The sequence below is a fragment of the Acipenser ruthenus genome, chromosome 8 (genome assembly GCF_902713425.1).
Source record: "Acipenser ruthenus chromosome 8, fAciRut3.2 maternal haplotype, whole genome shotgun sequence".
NCBI classification, from domain to species: Eukaryota; Metazoa; Chordata; class Actinopteri; order Acipenseriformes; family Acipenseridae; genus Acipenser; species Acipenser ruthenus.
The window spans coordinates 34,790,209-34,810,235 of NC_081196.1; the positions used below are offsets into that span (position 1 = coordinate 34,790,209).

At 41.6% G+C, this 20,027-nt stretch overlaps 1 protein-coding gene across 7 annotated transcripts in view; it reads right to left on the reverse strand.

Annotated features, from left to right (window-relative positions):
• Positions 1-391: 391 nt before the first annotated feature.
• Positions 392-20,027, reverse strand: part of LOC117407473 (zinc finger CCCH domain-containing protein 13-like) — a 30,805-nt gene continuing 11,169 nt past the window's right edge. For 5 of the 7 annotated variants that reach the window (XM_034012549.3, XM_034012550.3, XM_034012553.3 and 2 more), the window contains 15 exons: positions 18,508-18,546; positions 18,237-18,385; positions 16,430-16,672; positions 16,069-16,236; positions 15,506-15,804; positions 14,714-15,226; positions 14,013-14,213; positions 11,919-12,426; positions 11,131-11,237; positions 8,926-10,086; positions 8,305-8,802; positions 7,463-7,609; positions 6,846-7,046; positions 4,474-4,637; positions 392-880 (listed from right to left, as the gene is read on the reverse strand). In XM_034012549.3, coding sequence (XP_033868440.3) covers positions 707-880; positions 4,474-4,637; positions 6,846-7,046; positions 7,463-7,609; positions 8,305-8,802; positions 8,926-10,086; positions 11,131-11,237; positions 11,919-12,426; positions 14,013-14,213; positions 14,714-15,226; positions 15,506-15,804; positions 16,069-16,236; positions 16,430-16,672; positions 18,237-18,385; positions 18,508-18,546 — 4,572 coding nt within the window. In that variant the 3' untranslated portion in view covers positions 392-706. The remainder of the gene's footprint in view (positions 881-4,473; positions 4,638-6,845; positions 7,047-7,462; positions 7,610-8,304; positions 8,803-8,925; positions 10,087-11,130; positions 11,238-11,918; positions 12,427-14,012; positions 14,214-14,713; positions 15,227-15,505; positions 15,805-16,068; positions 16,237-16,429; positions 16,673-18,236; positions 18,386-18,507; positions 18,547-20,027) is intronic. The other 2 variants (XM_059028852.1, XM_034012552.3) reach the window with 2 other exon arrangements.

Genomic DNA, 20,027 nt, shown 5'->3' on the forward strand with positions numbered 1-20,027 from the left:
GTCCTTAAAACAGCAGAAACTAATTTAAAACCAGAATATCATTTGTGAAGACAGCATTTTGTATTTACCTAAAATGTAAAATTACGAGGAGATCTGGCTAAATAAGGTCGTTGTATTTGAATATCATGAATGCAGCATGATGATTTTAATGACGCGTGGGGGGGGGGGGGGGGGACACACCTTTTGATGATTCAAGGTGCATTGTGAGTTGAGTTAGAACGCCAACTCTGGGCTATTTAAAAATAAAAGGGGTTAACAATATCCAGGCATGCCAAAGGTGAAAAGCTAGTGAATTCACCTGCCACCAAACTCCTAAAACTATTGACTTAGTAGCTTATTAGAGATTTTTCACCATGGATACCAAGTATCAGAACAAAAGAGAATTTTAGAAGCCACTTAACATCAGTTTAATAACTGATCCATAGGTAACATTCACTTAACAGTAAGAAAAGTACATCTTAAAATAATTTAGCTCATGAGTAAAAAAAAAAAAGAAAACAAAAAAAAAATGTTTTAAGCATCTCTAAAAAGATGATGCGATTAGTTGACAATACAGTTTTGAGATCACAGTTCTTGATCAAACAAGTCTTATAACAATTCACCATGACCACAATACGATGAACTGGGTCCATCTCCATAGGCTAGTAACCACCAATCTCCAGGGAAATGCATTTAAAGAACTTGAGTGCAAAGGAGAGCTTGCAGTCTATGAGACACAAACTTCATTTGGTACAACTGGCTGAGAAAGGGTGCTGCTGCTCTCAGTCTTTTCCTGGTTTGGCACTTGGCATGCCATCTTCCTCTTGAACAAACGAAGACTCAACTGGAGTAACTCATTGTCCACCACCGGGGGGTTTGTGTACATCTGCTTTGTTGTGCCCTATTTATGGAACAAAAAAAAACTGTATTAAATCATACATTGATTTGTATTGTGTAATATCAAGTGATCACTAATGACTGACTATTTTGCTAAGACAAAACTTAACACTTAAAATACTGTGTATGTGGTATTTTTAAAACAATGAATATCAAAACCACACTCGTAGAACAAATATATATCTATATATATACACACACACATACACACACTACTGGTCAAAAGTTTTAGAACACCTCAATTTTTCCAGTTTTTATTGAAATTTACAAAGTTTAATGTCTCAATGTACTCTGAAATTAAAGCATAGAACAAATAAACAACTGGAGATAGAAAAGAAATCATGGAATCATTTTGTTTAACAAAATTTAATCTAAATTTTTGATTCATCAAAGTAGCCACCTTTTGCAGATATAACAGCCGAACACACTCGTGGCATTCTTTCTACAATGGAAATCAAATATTGTTCGGAAAGTTCTTCCCAACACTGTTGCAGAAGTTCCCACAAATGTGTTGCACTTGTAGGTTGCTTTGCTTTCACCCTTCTGTCCAGTTCATCCCAAACCAGCTCGATGGGGTTTACGTCTAGAGACTGTGCTGGCCATTCCATGATTTGAAGCCTACTGTCTTGTTCTTTTCTTCTAAGGTAGTTCTGACATAGCCTGGAGGTATGTTTTGGGTCATTATCTTGCTGTAGGATGAACCCCTGACCAACTAGGCGTATACCAGAGGGTATTGCATGGCACTGCAAAATGCTGTGGTAGCAGTTTTGGTTCAGGGTGCCACTCACTCTGTGCAAGTCGCCGACTCTGGATCCAGCAAAAGAGCCCCAGACCATCACGCTTCCTCCTCCATGTTTGACAGTTGGTGTCACACACCGAGGAACCATCCTTTCGCCTACTCGACGGCGTACAAAAACCCTGCGTGATGAACCGAAGATTTCAAATTTTGATTCATCGGTCCATAAGACCTTCTTCCAGTCTTCAGTAGTCCACTGGCGGTGCTTCATGGCCCAGGCAAGCCTCTTTTTCTTATTTTGCCATCGTAGCAATGGCTTTCTTACTGCCACTCGACCTGTCAAACCTGCAGCTCGAAGTCTTCTCTTCACAGTTGAAACTGAGACTTGCTTACTTCGACCAGTGTTAAGCTGTGCTTGAAGCTGTTGTCCTGTGAGCCGCCTATCACGCAAGCTGTTGACTCTCAGAAACTTGTCTTCTGATTCTGTTGTGGCTTTGGGTCTGCCACACCTCTTCCTGTCACGAGTTTCCTCCAGTTTCCAAGTGCCTTTTGATGGTGTAGTCTGTACTCACTGACACCTTGGCTTTCTTTGCAATTTCTCTGAAGGAAAGACCTACTCTTTTAAGGGTTATAATGGTCTGTCTGTCTTCCTTTATTAATTGCATTTTTCTCGCCATTATGACAGCAATATACTACTTCCTGCAGTACAATACTGTCCAGATAATGCTTAAGAGGGTAACACAGTCTGTTCCAACACTGCTTTTATACAGACAGAGGGTTTGTAAGTAATCAACAAAAGTTGGGACACCTGTAGGAATTGTTAGCATCAACTTTCAAGGCTTAATTTACTTCCATTGCTGCAGAACAGCTGTAAGTTGTTAACCCATTACTTGTTCCCTGAAAAAGGCCTTGTTGTATAACTCTGAAATGTACATTATTTTTCAGAGTTTACCGCTTACCTTTGTACCATTTCAGGTTATTCACTGGACTTGAACTGCTTACATTTCAATAAAAACTGGAAAAATGGGGGTGTTCTAAAACTTTTGACCGGTAGTATGTATGTATGTATGTATGTACTGTATGTATGTGTGTATAATATATATATATATATATATATATATATATATATATATATATATATATATATATATATATATATACACACACACACATATACACATACACACAGTGCCTTGCATAAGTATTCACCCCCCTTGGACTTTTCCACATTTTGTAGTGTTACAACCTGGAATTAAAAAGGATTTAATTAGGATTTGTCGTCACTGATCTACACAAAATAGTCCATAATGTCGAAGTGGGGAAAAAAATCTACATATTTTTCAAAATTATTTACAAATAAAAAACTGAAAAGTCTTGATTGCATAAGTATTCACCCCCTTTGCTGTGACACCCCTAAATAAGCTCTGGTGCAACCAATTGCCTTCAGACGTCACATAATTAGTTGAATGGAGTCCACCTGTGTGCAATTAAAGTGTCACATGATCTCAGATTAAATACACCTGTTTCTGGAAGGCCCCAGAGTTTGTTGGAGAGCATATCTAAACAAACAGCATCATGAAGAACAAGGAGCTATCAACACAAATCCGGGATAAAGTTCTGGAGAAGCACCAATCAGGGTTGGGTTATAAAAAAATATCCCAAACTTTGAACATCCCCCGGAGCACCGTTAAATCCATTATTAAAAAATGGAAAGAATATGGCACAACCGCGACACTGCCTAGAGAAGGCCATCCACCAAAACTCAGTGACCAGTTTAGGAGGGCATTAGTCAGAGAAGCAACCAAGAGGCCAATGCTAACTCTGAAGGAGCTGGAGAGATCCACAGCTGAGATGGGAGAAACCGTCCATGGGACAACTATAACCCGGACGCTCCACAAAGCTGGGCTTTATGGAAGAGTGGCGAGAAGAAAGCCATTGCTGAAAAAAACCCATATCAAATCCCGTTTGGATTTTGCCAAAAGGCATGTGGGAGACACAGCAAACATGTGGAAAAAGGTTCTCTGGTCTGATGAGACCAAAATTGAACTTTTTGGCCTTAGCGCAAAACGCTACGTGTGGCGCAAAGCCAACACTGCTCATCACCCTGAGAACACCATCCCCACGGTGAAGCATGGTGGTGAAACTGGTCAGGATTGAGGACAAGATGGATGGAGCCAAATGCAGGGAAATTCTAGAGGAAAACCTGTTTCAGTCTGCAAGAGACCTGGGACTGGGGCGGAGGTTCACCTTCCAGCAGGACAATGACCCTAAACACACAGCCAAAGCTACACTGGAGTGGTTTAAAAACAAGAACCTGAATATCTTAGAATGGCCCAGTCAAAGCCCAGACCTCAATCCGATTGAGAATCTGTGGCAAGACTTGAAAATTGCTGTTCACCAACGGTCCCCATCCAACTTGACAGAGCTTGAGCAATTTTGCCAAGAAGAATGGGCAAAAATTGGAGGATCCAGATGTGCAAAGCTGGTAGAGACTTACCCAAAAAGACTCACAGCTTTAACTGCTGCCAAAGGTGCTTCTACCAAGTATTGACTCAGGGGGGTGAATATTTATGCAACCAACAAATGTCCGTTTTTTGTTTAATTAACTTTTGTGTCACAATAAAAAATATTTTGCACCTTCAAAGTGTTAAGTATGTTGTGTAAATCAAATTGTAAAAATTCCAATTAAATCAATTTTAATTCCAGGTTGTAACACTACAAAATGTGGAAAAGTCCAAGGGGGGTGAATACTTATGCAAGGCACTGTATATATCTCTCTCTGAAACTGTCTTGAAAATGGACAATATTTTGGGGTGCTATCACACACCATTTTCAAATAACAGAGGACTAATATAAAATACCTTTTCATTCTTGAGCAGCTGCTTGCGGATTGCAATGTCCCTCCTGGAACACAGTGCTTTACAACAGGGGCCCAGGTTCCTTAGCAGACCAGCTCTCTCCTCCTTCCTCTTCAGTGCTGCCATGTTGAGGGCACCCAACTCATGCTCAAACAGCTTCTCTGCATCTGAAAAACAAAAAAAAACCAAACACAGGGGGCCCGGTTAGACAAAAGCTTGGATTACAAAAAGAAACCACCAGACTTATCAACTGCAATGTCAAAATTATCACTTTATTCTTAAGAAAAAAAATATATATACAGACGTGCTCAAATTTGTTGGTACCCCTCCACAAAAAATGAAGAATGCACAATTTTCTCTGAAATAACTTGAAACTGACAAAAGTAATTGGCATCCACCATTGTTTATTCCATATTTAATAGAAATCAGACTTTGCTTTTGATTTTTTATTCAACATAATATTGTAAATAATAAAACAAATGAAAATGGCATGGACAAAAATGATGGGACCGCTAACCTAATATTTTGTTGCACAACCTTTAGAGGCAATTACTGCAATCAAACGTTTTCTGTAGCACTCAATGAGACTTCTGCACCTGTTAACAGGTAGTTTGGCCCACTCTTCCTGAGCAAACTGCTCCAGCTGTCTCAGGTCTGATGGGTGCCTTCTCCAGGCTGCAAGTTTCAGCTCTTTCCATAGATGTTCGATAGGATTCAGATCAGGACTCATAGAAGGCCACTTCAGAATAGTCCAATGTTTTGTTCTTATCCATTCTTGGGTGCTTTTAGCTGTGTGTTTTGGGTCATTATCCTGCTGGAGGACCCATGACCTGCGACTGAGACAGAGCTTTCTGACACTGGGCAGTACGTTTCGCTCCAGAATGCCTTGATAGTCTTGAGATTTCATTGTGCCCTGCACAGATTCAAGGCACCCTGTGCCAGGCGCAGCAAAGCAGCCCCAAAACATAACCGAGCCTCCTCCATGTTTCACTGCAGGTATGGTGTTCTTTTCTTTGAAAGCTTCATTTTTTCGTCTGTGAACATAGAGCTGATGTGACTTGCCAAAAAGCTCCAGTTTTGACTCATCTGTCCAAAGGACATTCTCCCAGAAGGATTGTGGCTTGTCAATATGCATTTTAGCAAATTCCAGTCTGGCTTTTTTATGTTTTTCTGTCAAAAGTGGAGTCCTCCTGGGTCTTCTTCCATGGAGCCCACTTTCGCTCAAAAAGCGACGGATGGTGTGATCAGAAACTGACGTACCTTCACCTTGGAGTTCAGCTTGTATCTCTTTGGCAGTTATCCTTGGTTCTTTTTCTACCATTCGCACTATCCTTCTGTTCAATCTGGGGTCGATTTTCCTCTTGCGGCCGCGCCCAGGGCGGTTGGCTACAGTTCCATGGACCTTAAACTTCTTAATAATATTTGCAACTGTTGACACAGGAACATCAAGCTGCTTGGAGATGGTCTTGCAGCCTTTACCTTTACCATGCTTGTCTTATTTTCTTTCTGATCTCCTCAGACAACTCTCTCCTTTGCTTTCTCTGGTCCATGTTCAGTGTGGTGCACACAATGATACCAAACAGCACAGTGACTACTTTTCTCCATTTAAATAGGCTGAATGACTGATTACAAGATTGGAGACATGTGTGATACTAATTAAAGAAACTAATTAGTTTGAAATATCACTATAATCCAATTATTTATTATCTTTTCTAAGGGGTACCAACAAATGTGTCCAGGCCATTTTAGAATATCTTTGTAGAATAAGCAATAATTCGTCTCTTTTCACAGCTTCTTTGCTTTATTCTATGACATACCAAAGGCATGCAAGTATACATGATAAAATAGCTTTTAATTTAATCACTTTTCAGGAGGAATGAAGCATTATTTCAATGAGCTGTAAGGGTACCAACAAATTTGAGCACGTCTGTATATAAATTCATCCTAATCCAATGACAATTCAAGTCATTATAATTAGGGCTTCTGTTTGTTTTTTGTTTTTTTAGAAAAATGTGGGTATTTCTGACAACGGCATAAACACAATCAGTAAACTGCACCATGCAGAGGGTAAGCGAACACAAACAAACTAGTCATGTCCAGTATTCTTTTGGTGTTTATAGGATGAGCACTGGTTAAACTGATTCAAGGGCTGTTTCATTGCGACCTGTTGGTTAAGACCTAAAAGCAGAAACTCTGTTTTGACAGAAAACCCCAATTGTGACGTCATTACAGGAGCCGTTAAGGTAAAAACACAGCAACTTATTTAAATGCTTTTCCCAACTCCATAGGCCCAAAAAGAGACCATTGGCAAAATATACAGCAACACAGTTGCACCTAGCCCTTTTAATGGCTGCTTCAGCTCTTTCACTACATACCACTTGGGTCTTCCAGCTCTCCACGACAGGCCTCCTTCACCCTGGAGAAGAGCTGAGGGCCTGCAAGCCTCTTGGAAATGCCAGTTCTCAACAGGACTGCTCCGGGTGTGAACTTCAGCAGGGCTGCCCCGGGCTCTCGAGCTTCTACACGCTTCTTGGGCATCAGGCTAGACCAGTCCACATCGATTGCATGCATATGGTCTGCAGGACATTCAAGCCATTTCAAATTAATACTCATGTAAGGGAATACCAAACAAATACAATTGTTTGAGGTTTTACAACTGTTCCTAAACGTTTAACTGTCGTCAACTGCATGCTTGTCAAATACATCAGCTGTGGTGTTTATACAGAAGGATATGTACAGTGTAAGGTAAGCGAGTAAATCTTTTTTCAAAGTATTTTTCAAATGTTGTACACATGTAGTTGTCTCATACATATTAATGTTGTAGTGCATCATGAAAAAGTATCACCACTATTATAAAATTGAGGGCTTCTCATGATGGTATTTTTGATTGGTTACAAAAACGTTCAATATGTTAAAATATGTTAAAACTTAAAACGTTTTGGAAAATAAAATCGAACATTCCTATTATGTTCCATAATTTTTTAAGATGTACCCAGCATCTTGTCATCATCCTGCTGATCCTCCCTTTTTTCAGCCCCTTCAGCTAGGATTTCGTCCAGCTCGTCATCACTGATGGGCTCATACTCCTCTCCGCCTGACCCAAGGGACTGGACATCGTCTGGTTTACCATCATCGCCTCCTACACAAATACAACAGTTATACGATACATGACGTCATTTGTAATTATTTCAGTTTACCCACAAACGGTTCACAGCAACCCATGCTGCCCTAGAGAAATGTAAAGCAGCATCCAATGGTCTAAATTACACTGTGAGAAACCAATTTAGTTGTTGCCAGTACTGATTTGACATATTCCAAGGACATAATTAAAATATCCATCTGTAGCTATGTGCAGACATAATGCTATCAGACACTTTATATATAAAAATAAAGAAAAAAATGAAATTGCTTCTACAATGTAGTACAATGACAAAACATATTTGTATGATTTACATAGGATACATTTGGACATTTTGTGTATCATTTTTTTTAGTGCTGCTATAGTTTTTCTGAATACACATTGACAAGGGGCATAAATTATGTATTTTGCTGTATAATTTCATGTTCTCCAATCATTTCTAAATGGAAAATGTCATTCTTGATTACTAAAATCCAACTGAACTCAATATTATGGGAAGGAGGGAAGTATAATAACCAAACATTAAACACAGAAAAACGCATCCCTGTGTATGAGCCATGAATATCTGAATAAATCACAAATAATTTGCGATGCAGAAAAACTTCCATAAAGTGCAGCTTGTATTAATTGATGCATAAATTGATTAATTGTTTCAGGACAGCCAACATATTTCTGGAAACATCTCAGTATCCTACCTTCCAAACTATGAGGCTTCTCTGCTTCATTTGCTGCCTCCAGCTCATGTAGGCTGTCTAGCGTCTTTTCCGTTCTTTCTGCCTCAACGGGTACAGCTTCACACAGTAGCGGTTCAAAGTCTTTCTCCTGCTTAGGCTCTAACCTCTTCACCTCCCCATGTAAAGAAATGTCCAGATCATGTCCCTCTGGCATGTGTCTCTCCCGGTCAGGGTCTATGTCCCTCCTGCGTAGCTCCCTGTCCCTCTCTCTCTGCTCCCTGTTCCTATTTGCCTCCCGTCCTCGAGACCAGTCCCGGGTCTCTGGCTGTCTGTCCCAGTCCCGTTGCCTCCCGTCCTTGCGCTCCCTCTCTCTAGACAGCTGCTCCTGCTCCCGCTCCCTTTCTCGCTCCCTCTCCGGCAGCCTCTCCCTGCTGTCATAGGATCCCGCTCGGGAACGTGCCTGCCTCTCCGACTCTGGGGAGCTTCTTCGAGAACTGTGGCTTTGAGAGTCTTGACGATCTAGAAACAAAAACAAAGCAAGTGTTTAACTCCTAAAAGACATCTCCCTTTAGCCAACTGCTGCACATGAATCTACAGTAGAAATATGTACATGCACAGCTAGCAATTCTAAGAGGTAGTCACCTGAAGATGTGCTACGGCTGGGCTCCCCTCGCTTGAGCTGATCTATACGGGACTTCCTCTCTACAGTGGGCTCCACAGCTAGGTTCCTCTCCCTCTCGCATTCCCTGTCTCGAGAGCGCCCTTGGAGACGCCTTTTTCTGGCGCCCTGGTCATCCACACTGGGGTGTGACTCGTTTGAGGGAGATCTGAGCCGGCTGGAGGAAGTACGGCTCTGGTTACTGCCCAGACTGCTGCTGCGCTTCTGGTCTGATGCTTTGCGATGGTGCTGTGGTGCTGGAGGCTGCGCTGGGGGCAGCTGCAGTGGGAGCTCTTCGGCTACTACCAAAGGAGTGGCCGCTGCAGTGGCTGCAGCAGCAGGCGGCAGCTCAACCCTATTCCTTCCTTTGCTCTTCTGGCCCTTCTTGGGCATCTCCACAGAGGGCTTCTTCTCGGGTGCTGCAATCTCAGCACGTTCAGGGACATCCTCATCAGACCAGTCACTAAAGTTGGCCCCTTCTCCTTTGGTGGGCTGCATTGCCTCATCAGTACTGCCCTTCTCTGCAACTTGCACTGGGAACTCCTCCTTGACAGCTGACTGGACAACCAGAGGTGGGGTCCTGGGCCCCCGTTTCTTTTTGCTCGCCGGCTGGGCAGCGGCAGTGGCCTCCTCGTCTGAGATGTCCGACTCCCCTCCACGGGACCGTTTCCGTTTCTTTTCTACTGCCTTCTTTTTCGGCACCTTCCTGGGGGACAGAACGACTAGAGATTCCTCAGCAGTCGACGGCTCTGGGTTGTGCCTCTCGACCCCGCTGCTGCCATCGTCGTCCTTCCGATTCTTCTTCAAACCCTTCTTCTGAGACTTTGTCTTCTTTTTGCCGTCATCGTGGGTCCTGTCTGTGGCCCCCTGATTCTCTGCTGGTGGTTGGCTAGCTGATTCTGGAGGAGGTGGTGGCTCCTTGCTCCTCTTGGACCCCACAACGGTGCTGTCTGAGAGATGGTCCCTCTGCCTGGCAGCTGCCCTGTCCCGGTGCTCTGGCTCATCATTTTTTGTTCTCTCCTTCTTCTCCACCTTCCTGTCCTCTTCTTTCCACCGGCTTGGTTTCTCCTCTGCTACAACACGTGCCGGGGAGCGGGAAGATTCTTTCGGACGCACAACCTGACTCAGCAACCTGTGCTTCTCATCTGCCAAATTAAAATAAAAAAGCTCTGCATTAGGTCTTATATCTTTAAAGGCCTTAATTAGAGCAAACGAAAAATAATCTTGTAAAAAGGTTATTGTTCAGTGGATTTTCCAAATATTTGCAGATAAAGCCTAAATGAAACCACAGAAACAGAACTGTCTGCAGGTAACAGACATTTCCCTACCTAAAACAAACATTAACCCTTTGCGGTCCATTGTCGGACTGGGTCCGACATTGCAATTATTCCTCACAGGTCCTTTGTCGGACTGGGTCCGACATCATTATAGCAACGCAATAAACGGGTGTTTAGTCGTTTTTTCTCCGGAAAAAGCCGAGAAAACCATTCAATTGCCGAGTGGTAGCGACAGGAGCCGAGACAAGTCGGAAAAAAAAAAAAAAAAAAAAAAAAGGCGTATTTCATGAATAGTCATACATGGTATCAGGTATCAGATAATGGGCGTCCATAATAAACAAGCTGGCTAAGTGCGTCAGCGCACTGAGACTATCATGGACATTTGCAGAGCTTTTTTCAGATGTTATAGTAATAAAATAATGACTTTGATCGCATTATTGAGGAGTTTGGTGATAAAACGAGTGATCTGGAGATGATCGATCGGTATGTACGACTATTATTATTATTATTATTTATTTCTTACACAGCTGAACGCTATAGCAAACAAAAGGCTGGGGAGGGGCTGGAGATGCCTAGTGTGTGCTTTGTTGATATGCAGGGCCATTTAAACCCGTTTGACTGTGAAAAAAAATACTTTTAAACAGCGCGTATAAAATTAACTGCGCGTGTGAAAATTAATTATTCCTGGCGTGCCTGACGCGCGATTAATAAATGGACCGCAAAGGGTTAAAAATGGCAGTACCCAGTTATTTTGTCAAAACATTTGATGTATTGATGAGGGCAGTAAATTACTTAATGGTATGTGGTCTATAGCACAAAAAAAGGGCAACAGTAAATTGTGTCACCTTGTCCAGTCTAATACAGAGCTCTGCAGTAACCTTTAGTGGGAACAGCAGTCAGATACACTCTTACTTTTCTCCTCTGTGCTGTTGCAGCCTTCACTGTCAGGAGAGGCATCACGGACTCTCTTTGGAGAGGGATGAGGGCTGGGGCTGCTTTCTGCACGGTGCCGCTTCCTGCTTTTAAGTTAAACACAAATAAGCTCAATAAAAAAAAAAATGTTGCTCTGAAGCTTTACCTTTAGGGTAAAGGTTTAAGGCAATACATTTTAATTTGTTTTAAAAATAAGAAAAAAAATATTTAACAACCAACAAATCTGAATGGATGGAAGTCTCTCAAAGTAATAATTTAACATTTAAACCACACTCTTCTCTCATTGTAATGCTGGTCTGTATTAATTCTAAGGACGTATGCGTTATAATTGAAGTAATTAGAATGCAGATGGGAAATGGAGATTAACAGCTTAATGTCACAACAGAAAATGTAGTTTGAAGACTACACATGTTGTTAAATAATAGGTGCTTATAAGCCTTATACCTGACCTTGCATAACTGAACAGAAATAAACACATCTATTCATTGATAGACCACTTGTTTAGGTGTCTGATCATTGTGGAAGTTCTGGTATTAATCTTGCCAGTGTTCCAGAAAAATTAAGTGACAACATACAAATATTTCCAAATAAAGCAACACAAACTCATATTTTAGATGTGGCTGGGATACTAGGTAGACCCTAAAAAAGATACCTTTATGGCCTAGAAATGTCCTTTGCTTTCTTTGCACAGATTAACTTGCAAGTACAGAAGGTGGTCATGTTTTCTATGCAAGTTGGGTAGCAAAATATTTAGGTAGCTCTCTCACCTGGCTTTCCTTTCTTCATGCGGGTCTCTTGGGGTGCGCTCTTCTTTCTGGTCGTCCCTCCGGTCCCGGCGCTCCTCACGGCCCTTCTCTCTGTCCTCCCAGTCTCTTTGTTCTCGCTGCCTTTCCCTCTCTCGCTGCTCACGTTCCCGCTCCCTGGTCCTCTCCCGCTCCCTCTCTTCCCTCTCCCTTTCTCGCTCGCGCTCTCTCTCCCGCTCCCTTTCCTTCTCTCGCTCCTTCTCCCTCTCTCTTTCTCTGTCTCTTTCCCTGTCCCTTGCTCGGTCACGCTCCAGCTCTCTCTCCTTCTCCCTATCTCGCTCTTTCTCTTTCTCCTTCTCCTTCTCTTTCTCTCGCTCCTTCTCCCTCTCCCGTTCCCTCTCCCGATCACGCTCCCTGGTTCTCTCATCCCTCCTGTCATCTCCTCTGTCTGGTCTCCGTTCATCTCTTCTCTCGTCCCGTTCAATGTCATCATTCCGACTCTGGTGTCTTGTTGGAGAGGCGGGTCTCTGATCTGAAACAGTCACATTGTCATACCAATGTGTAAACGTAGAACTACATTTTTCACAACACCCGGTGTAACGTAAAGAAGCTTTCAGTTACCAGACTTGAAACCTTTGTTTCTTTGATAATCATTTCCAAAAAAATGCTGCACTATCTACCAGTCGATACTTGCATCTATTTGCTCAATATTTGACAAATCTAGTCTAATCCTTATCTGTATAAATATACATCCACTTACATTATGGATCAGAGTACAGTTTATGGGCAACAAATGCCCCATCACTAGTTGTTCTGAATTCCTAGCAAATGGAATTACAATTTTGACAACTGCATTTGTGAGATTGCCGCCTTAATTTTTCTTCCTACATTTAAAAGAGGAAACAATGATCTATTCAGTAATACAGTAAGGGGTTTTAGTGGGGCTAAAGGGCAATTAAAAGTAGTGCTGGGGCAAACACAGGATTTTCATGTTTGGATATTCGCTCAATTTAAATATTTGTTTGGATATTCGTTCGTTTTCAAAAAGTAGTAAAAGCCATTACATTGCTCATAACGCAGGCAGAGACAGCATAGCAGCAGGGGCAGGGAGACATGACCCCTGTGTGTCTGCCTTTATTTTACAGCAAGGCGTTGTACGTAACACGTTTAAGTAGAAAAACATCCCAGGAGTAAAGAATACGTTATGTAGGCCTTACTTTACCCTAGTGAATTAACTACAAAACAAAGGACGCCAAAGTTCAAGTTAAATGTTGTTTTGTTTATTCCCGAAATAAATAGTACATAAAGTTGACACCACATTTTATTTATTTTTATAAATATTTATTTTTTATTCCTTGCCATTGCCGTTTCTACAAAGTAAACAGTGGCCATCGACATGTTTTCATACAGTAATAACATGCTTTACTTGTGCCTTTTTGTAGCTGAACAAGCAAACAAACTGAAATTTAACTTCACACTTCAAATGGCGTTGTAAAATGACGGGGAAAAAATGCACCGTTTTGGTTCTCTTTTATTACATTACACATAACAAAGTCGCAACAAAAAATATAGAATATAAAATCTATATAAAAATCAGCAAGTTGGGCACTTTAAGTGAGGCATTTCAGAATGACGTGCTTGCCTTTCTTCTGTCCCATGAGATTCTGACTCGCTCTACAGCTGCACAACACAAATGGCCTTCCATAGAGATCACTATACGTGCACATGCATAATCTGGTTTGTTTACTTTTTGCTGTCTAAAACTTTTAAATACAGGCTCAAGAGCTGCTGAGTTGATCCTGTGTTTTTTTAATATAATCTCAAATCACACTGAGCTATTTCTCATTTGCCATTTTTGAAACTGTTGCGCAACTTCTGGTGAGGTGGTAAATAAGTGCAAGGTATTTCTAGCGAATACGAACATCTGATTTTTGTATCTGAATACACATAAAAAAAATATTCATTTGAATAATCGGGTATTTGTCCCAGCACTAATTAAAAGCCCCCGTTTTTCTGCTTCATGGCTACTGCCTGTAAACAACTTTTGTGAGCAACTGTACTTTCCAACACTAAGACATTCTAAACATTTATTTGTTTAGAACAAATCTGTGTCTGTACCTCTGTCTCTGTTCTCTCTGCGGTCCCGCTCTGCATGGCCTCCTCTTCTGTCAAAGGAAGAGTCTCTGGCTTGTTCTCTCCGATCGCCCTCATATCGATCCCTCTCAGGCACTCTCTCGGAATAGCTGCTCCTGGATTCCCAGTTGTCATGGTAGTTGCTGGTGTTGCTGTCAAACTGACTCCCTCTTGCCCCACGGGTCCCTTAAATGGGAGAATCAGAAGGTGCATGAAGTTTCAAGACTAGTGCCTGGTTAATTATTTACAAATTATGCACAAAAGCGCCTTCTCTGGCCACAGCATCGCATTTCATTTTTAATTTACTTTCCTTGATAAAAACGAATCCACGTCTGGGAGGTTACTAGACTCCTCTGCATTTGACCGACTGAGGACACCTGTTTTTTAGTCCTATGTGAATCATGCATTTATCGACACTTTCTATTTGATTTGGTTATTCATTTCATTGGATTCCACTAGTGGGAGGGCACTCTAAACAAAAGTCCAGCAACCACACAAAAAACACAGTAACAGTTACTTGGGATGCAGGAAGGTCTTTTGATAACTGCAAAGCCCTTACACTCATGACATCCTGGTTTTCAATCTCACATTAGCCCATGACAATGATGTTTAATTTCCAATAAAATGTCCCTTTTGACCCCCCACCCCCTTTCTTATTAACTAACAGAGGAGAAGTTACAAAATACCCTTTTCTGGTGGCTCAGGTCCTCTGGCCCTTCCTCTCCCGGCTCTCTCATTGCGAGGTTCATTCCTGGAGTCGCTCCGCGTATCATTTCTGGCCTCACTGCGGGTCTCGTTCCTGGTGTCCGAACGACTGCTATCCTCCCTGGCATGACCACGCCCGTAGCTCCTGTCTTCTTGGAAGGGTTCATCCTTCCTGTGGGCTTCCCCTCGATCCCTCTCTCTCTCCCGTTCGCGATCTCTCTCCCTGAAATCATGCGAGTCGCGGGTGGAGCGTGTCTCTGCTCTCGGATCCCGAGTGTCTTTGCTGTCCCTGTAATCTCGGGTCTCCCTGGTTTCACGAGTTTCCCGTGTGTCCCGCGTCTCTCTAGTTTCTCGTGTGTCCCTGCGGTCCCGGGCCTCCCTCCGCTCTCGGACCTCTCTTGACTCTCTATCATCCCTTGGCTCACGGGAGGTGCCCTGCTCCGGTTCATAATCCCGGTCCTCACGGGTCTCCTTCTCTCGTTTACTTCGACCCTCTATCCCACAAAACAAGACAATATGTTAAATTAAATGGTTAAACTAAATTAAATTCTGGTGAACATGCACACATTAAATGGTACACAGATGTAAAACTGCCTCAAACATGGCATACATTTATTGTTGGAACAACTAAGTATATTCAAACTGTGTCTGGCACACAAAGGAAACAATCAAAACTTCTACAAACATTTTGCTTTATCAGTCTAATTAGTTTCTCAACATTAGAATCTACAATCAAGCGTTTGAAGTCATGAACGAATCAGCTTCTACCATACCTTCCCTCCGGTCATGTCGCCGGTCGTGTGAAGGGGGGCTCCGATCCCTCTCCTGTCTTCCCTTGTCTCTGCCCTGGGAGTGGGTCCGGCTAGGGCTAGCCCTGCGTTGCGGTGAGGATGGCTGGGCCAGGTATGGGGAGAAGGAGCGCCTGGGGGAAACTGCCTCTCGCTGGTAGGGCGAAACTGAGCGCTTGCGTCTGGGAGAGGGAGAATGCCTTTGAGCTGAGGAGCCAGAGTGGGATGAAGGGGAGTGGTGCCTAGTGGGTGTTGGGCTGCGATGTCTTGGAAGGGTGGGTGATCTGCGGGAAATAAACCAATTGTGTTACCAGCCTATATATATATAATGTTTGCCACCTTACAAGCACAAGGATAGGTAACTGGGTCAAGTGGTTTGAGCAAAGCATCAGGATCAAAATTCATGCTCTTCCCCCATTTTTATATGTCAGGTCCCCATCTCTCCTCACCCCAGGATTCTAGAACTAGTCCATATAATTTAGTTTTTTAACAGTTTTATATTCTCCGAATGGATGAGGTTTAGGATAACATGTTGGCTCCGTACAGACCTGCGAGAGGGTGAGAAGGCAGTTTTCTGTGTGGCAGATCTTGTTAGTGATGGTGACGATGATTTCCTTCTTGAAGGAGAGAATTCCCTGGAAGGAGAAGAGTTACTGCCAGAGCGGTCCTCCGGCGACTGGGATATTTTCTGTTTCTGGGAGTTCTCTGAATGATCTCTGTACAAGACAAGGATGGGGATTTGAAATGCTGTGCAATCCAACAGTGGGCTTCAAAATGACAATTTAGGCAGGAGGAACATATTGCGAGGTTGAGACTTGTACATTATTTCCTCCCCCGCCAGTACAAGTTTTATATTTCATATGCAAACAGAGAGAGAATGGTGCAGGTTCGGTGTGGCCAGCTGCTTACCTGCGCTTGTCCTTCCTTTCTCTGCTTCTTTGCTTCTCCGAATCCCTGCCTCTTTCTTTGGTCTCCCTTGATTTGTCTTCCATTCTTTCTTTAGCTTTGTGTTTTTCTTTGTGTTTCTTGGCTACAGGACTTTGCTCCTGGACAGAGGAGGGAGGAGGAGGGGGAGCAGGAGGAGGAGGAGGAGGAGGAGGAGGACTTGGGGTACGAGGGCCTTTCTTTTTACCATGGACAGCCTTAGAAGACCTACAGAGAAATCAAATTCGATCACACACACACATGTGCGTTTTAACAAAGAAAATGTACTACTCTCATCTCCTCTCTGCACATTAGCAGGACAGTGACTGCGGGAGCTCATCTCTGCAATTACCTGGCCCGTAGCTGTTTTGTACATTACATCAATAGTATCATCATTCAGACACTGTCAGTGAAAGATGACAATTTTAACTGTTTATTTTTGGATAACTAACAAGCACGGACTGTTGTGGTACAGCACAATAACATCCCAGATAAGGCGGTGGTGGTAAATATCTGCACGTGTACTCATTCCATACAGTACATTCTAGAGAAGAAAACAATCCCATCTCTTTCACACTAGGGCTGTCAGTTAAGCCTCCAAATAGGCAAATATCAAATATCAAGGATCCGGTTCCAGCGAGTACTATTATGTTTTTAATAAAATGGATTAAAAATATAAAACAATTAATTATCAAAGACTTAATTTCTATCACAAATACATTTGATAACTATAATGGACACGTTCATACTTAGAAAAAAAAAACCTTGCACTTAGCTAGACTATATATTTGCATGTTGTTGTTCTTGTTTTGGACTACTGTCTGAGCACAACTGTGTTTAGTTGGACTTATTTTTTGCTCTGTAACTGTTGCAGTCTTTCTAACGCAGGGGTTGCGAACTTGTGGCACACAGGGCGACTAGCCCTGGCACGCCTTGGTAGTGTCAGGAGAAAAAACAGACAAACACAAACAACATTTACAAGAAGCCTAAAGCAAGTTTAACATACCACAAGTCCTACTAAGATATTTATTCCAAACAGATTACAGTACTATAATGTAAATCTATATAAACTAGACACCATTTTATGAAAAACGTCTTATTTAGTGATAGCTACAGCATCACACATTGCATCTTGTTAATACTGTACCACCTAACCGTCATGATCTGTGAAACACACAATGCAGAAATACATAATAATAATAAAAAATAAAAATAAATTGATTTACTTACCACAACATGCAGAACCGCTATAGTTCAAGCTGATTGTTACTCCAAAATTGCGTTTAACATCACTGATCATTTATTCTTTTAACATTATTGAATATTGTTAAATATTCATTATATACTGTTCATTTTGAAACTTCAAAAGTGCAAACTATATACAGTCAGTTTTCTTCAATATGCTGGATCCAAGGCGGCACACTTTTTGAATCGAATTTGAATCTTTTGAATCTTTTTTTAAATCGAATACACAGAGGGCGCTTACTTACAAAGCATTTTAAAAACGGATTCACTGATAAGACGGGACCAGCAAATCAGATGCCAGTTAACACGAGCAGGAAAAGAAGAGCACGCCCACTGCTTGTCTTTGGCAGAAAAATAGCAAGGCAGGGCGTTCAGTGCATTTTCGTTGATAAACTTAATGTTAGTAACTATGCACATTTCAAAAATGCAATTATTGAATCAATGCAGTATTTACAATCGATGTATATAATGAGGAATGGAATCGATTTCCGACTTAATTGGAGCAGTCCTATTTAACCTACGTACAGTTCACACTGTTCATACTGACCTCTGCTGGTCTGTGCCAGGTGAAGATAGCCCAACCGCCTTTTTTTCTTTCTTGCCTGAAGAAGCCTTGGGGCTTGCTTTGTGTTTAGGGGAGCCACTGGATTTTCGGGATGAAGGAGATCCTTTGGATTTGACTGGCTCAGGAGACATCTTAAAACAACATGGAGAAAAGTCAACACATGCAACACAGTGCAGGTATGGCAACCCTGTTAAGCCAGTTTTCCCACCCAAGATGGTCACCGCTATACCTAGAGACTGACAAATAGCCTTACCTTTGAAAAGCTGCTATCCCTGCTCTTGCTGATGTGTTCCTGTTAAAAAATGTTATAGTGTGTCATTTGTTTGATACTCTACTGAGTCTATTAAAATAAACTATTACTGAACTATTTTATTATGCAATAAAAAAAGATAACCCTGTTACTATTCATATTACACATCATATCTGTATTGTTTCCTTTACCATTATATAAAATATTGTTTTGTGGTTTATTACGACCTTATTAAATCTACATATTTGCTACAAATACATACTTTTATTGTTTGTAGATGGTGTTCATAAACATGGTGCGAGACATACAGTTGTACCCCCACCCCACGCACCAGTTATCCTTGCTGCCTTCTCCCTTCTAACTTCCCATTTTCCCCCAATCTAAAACACACACACCTGCCATTTATTCAAGTTCTTAATTCAAAAAAATCTTCTACTTCCTCCTCTCTAAAACAGTTGCCTGGTGAAAATTGTACAGTAAACTATTTTATTTTCTAACTATTCTATTCTATTTTCTTCAATTCATTTTTGTTTCAGCTGTAAAAGGGGTTATCTGCCAAGACAATTGTTTATAGTACTAGCAACTTTTTCAGCTATGATGGAAAACACTTTTGCATTACATTTATCTTCAACAGCAGAAATAGCCAGTGATTATTTGAAAATGAACTTAAAGCTAAATGCAGGTTAATGTATCTTTTGGTTAAATAAATGGTAGAGACTATTTGCCAAAGCAGTCGAGTTAAACCGGAGCAAAGACTGCTGCAGGGTTCTCCCCAGGCTATTTCAGCCAGGCGGGCCGCCCAACAAAGCGGCTGTCGCCGCGCAGCTGAAAAAAACTGATCCCGTCTTGCAGATGCTACTGTGCCTTTAACAATAAGGATTGATTTCGCTTCTAGCAGACCATTGTTGCCTGAAAAAAAAATCTTGGAACCACATGACAGCTGAGTTACGTCTTGACACAACATTTAACCAATCAGAGGAGTTGAAGGGGTGGTTTTTCTGTGTTAAGCACTTCTAGAGGCTAAAACGTTAAAAATGACTGCTAAAAAAACAACCAAATTATTTTTTTTAAATAGTGACAATGAATGCATGGGGTCAAAATAAGCCGGCGATCGGCGCAATCCACCGCCAGCTACTTTATTAAAAAAATATTAAGATTATTTTCGGGTATTATCACTCAGTCCATTTTTTGTCATATTATTGTATTGTAAGGTGATATATAGTACATAATAGCTATTACATAAAAGCATATTCCTTTTGTTGTGATATTGTAACAATATGTACCCAGGTGCTTGGGAGAGATATTGGGGGTTCATATATAGAGGCTGTACGCCTTTAAGAAGAAAGTTGTGATGGGATATCAGCTGAACATACAAATGCTTAAGTGCAGCGGTGCTGGATTATTATTCCGGTTTCTTGCAACAGCTATGACTGTGACCAAAAGTGTGTGAGTACTGTTTTGTAAAAAAAAAAAAAAAAAATGCTAAAATGAACAGTTGCATTAAAAAAAATGCACAACAGTGA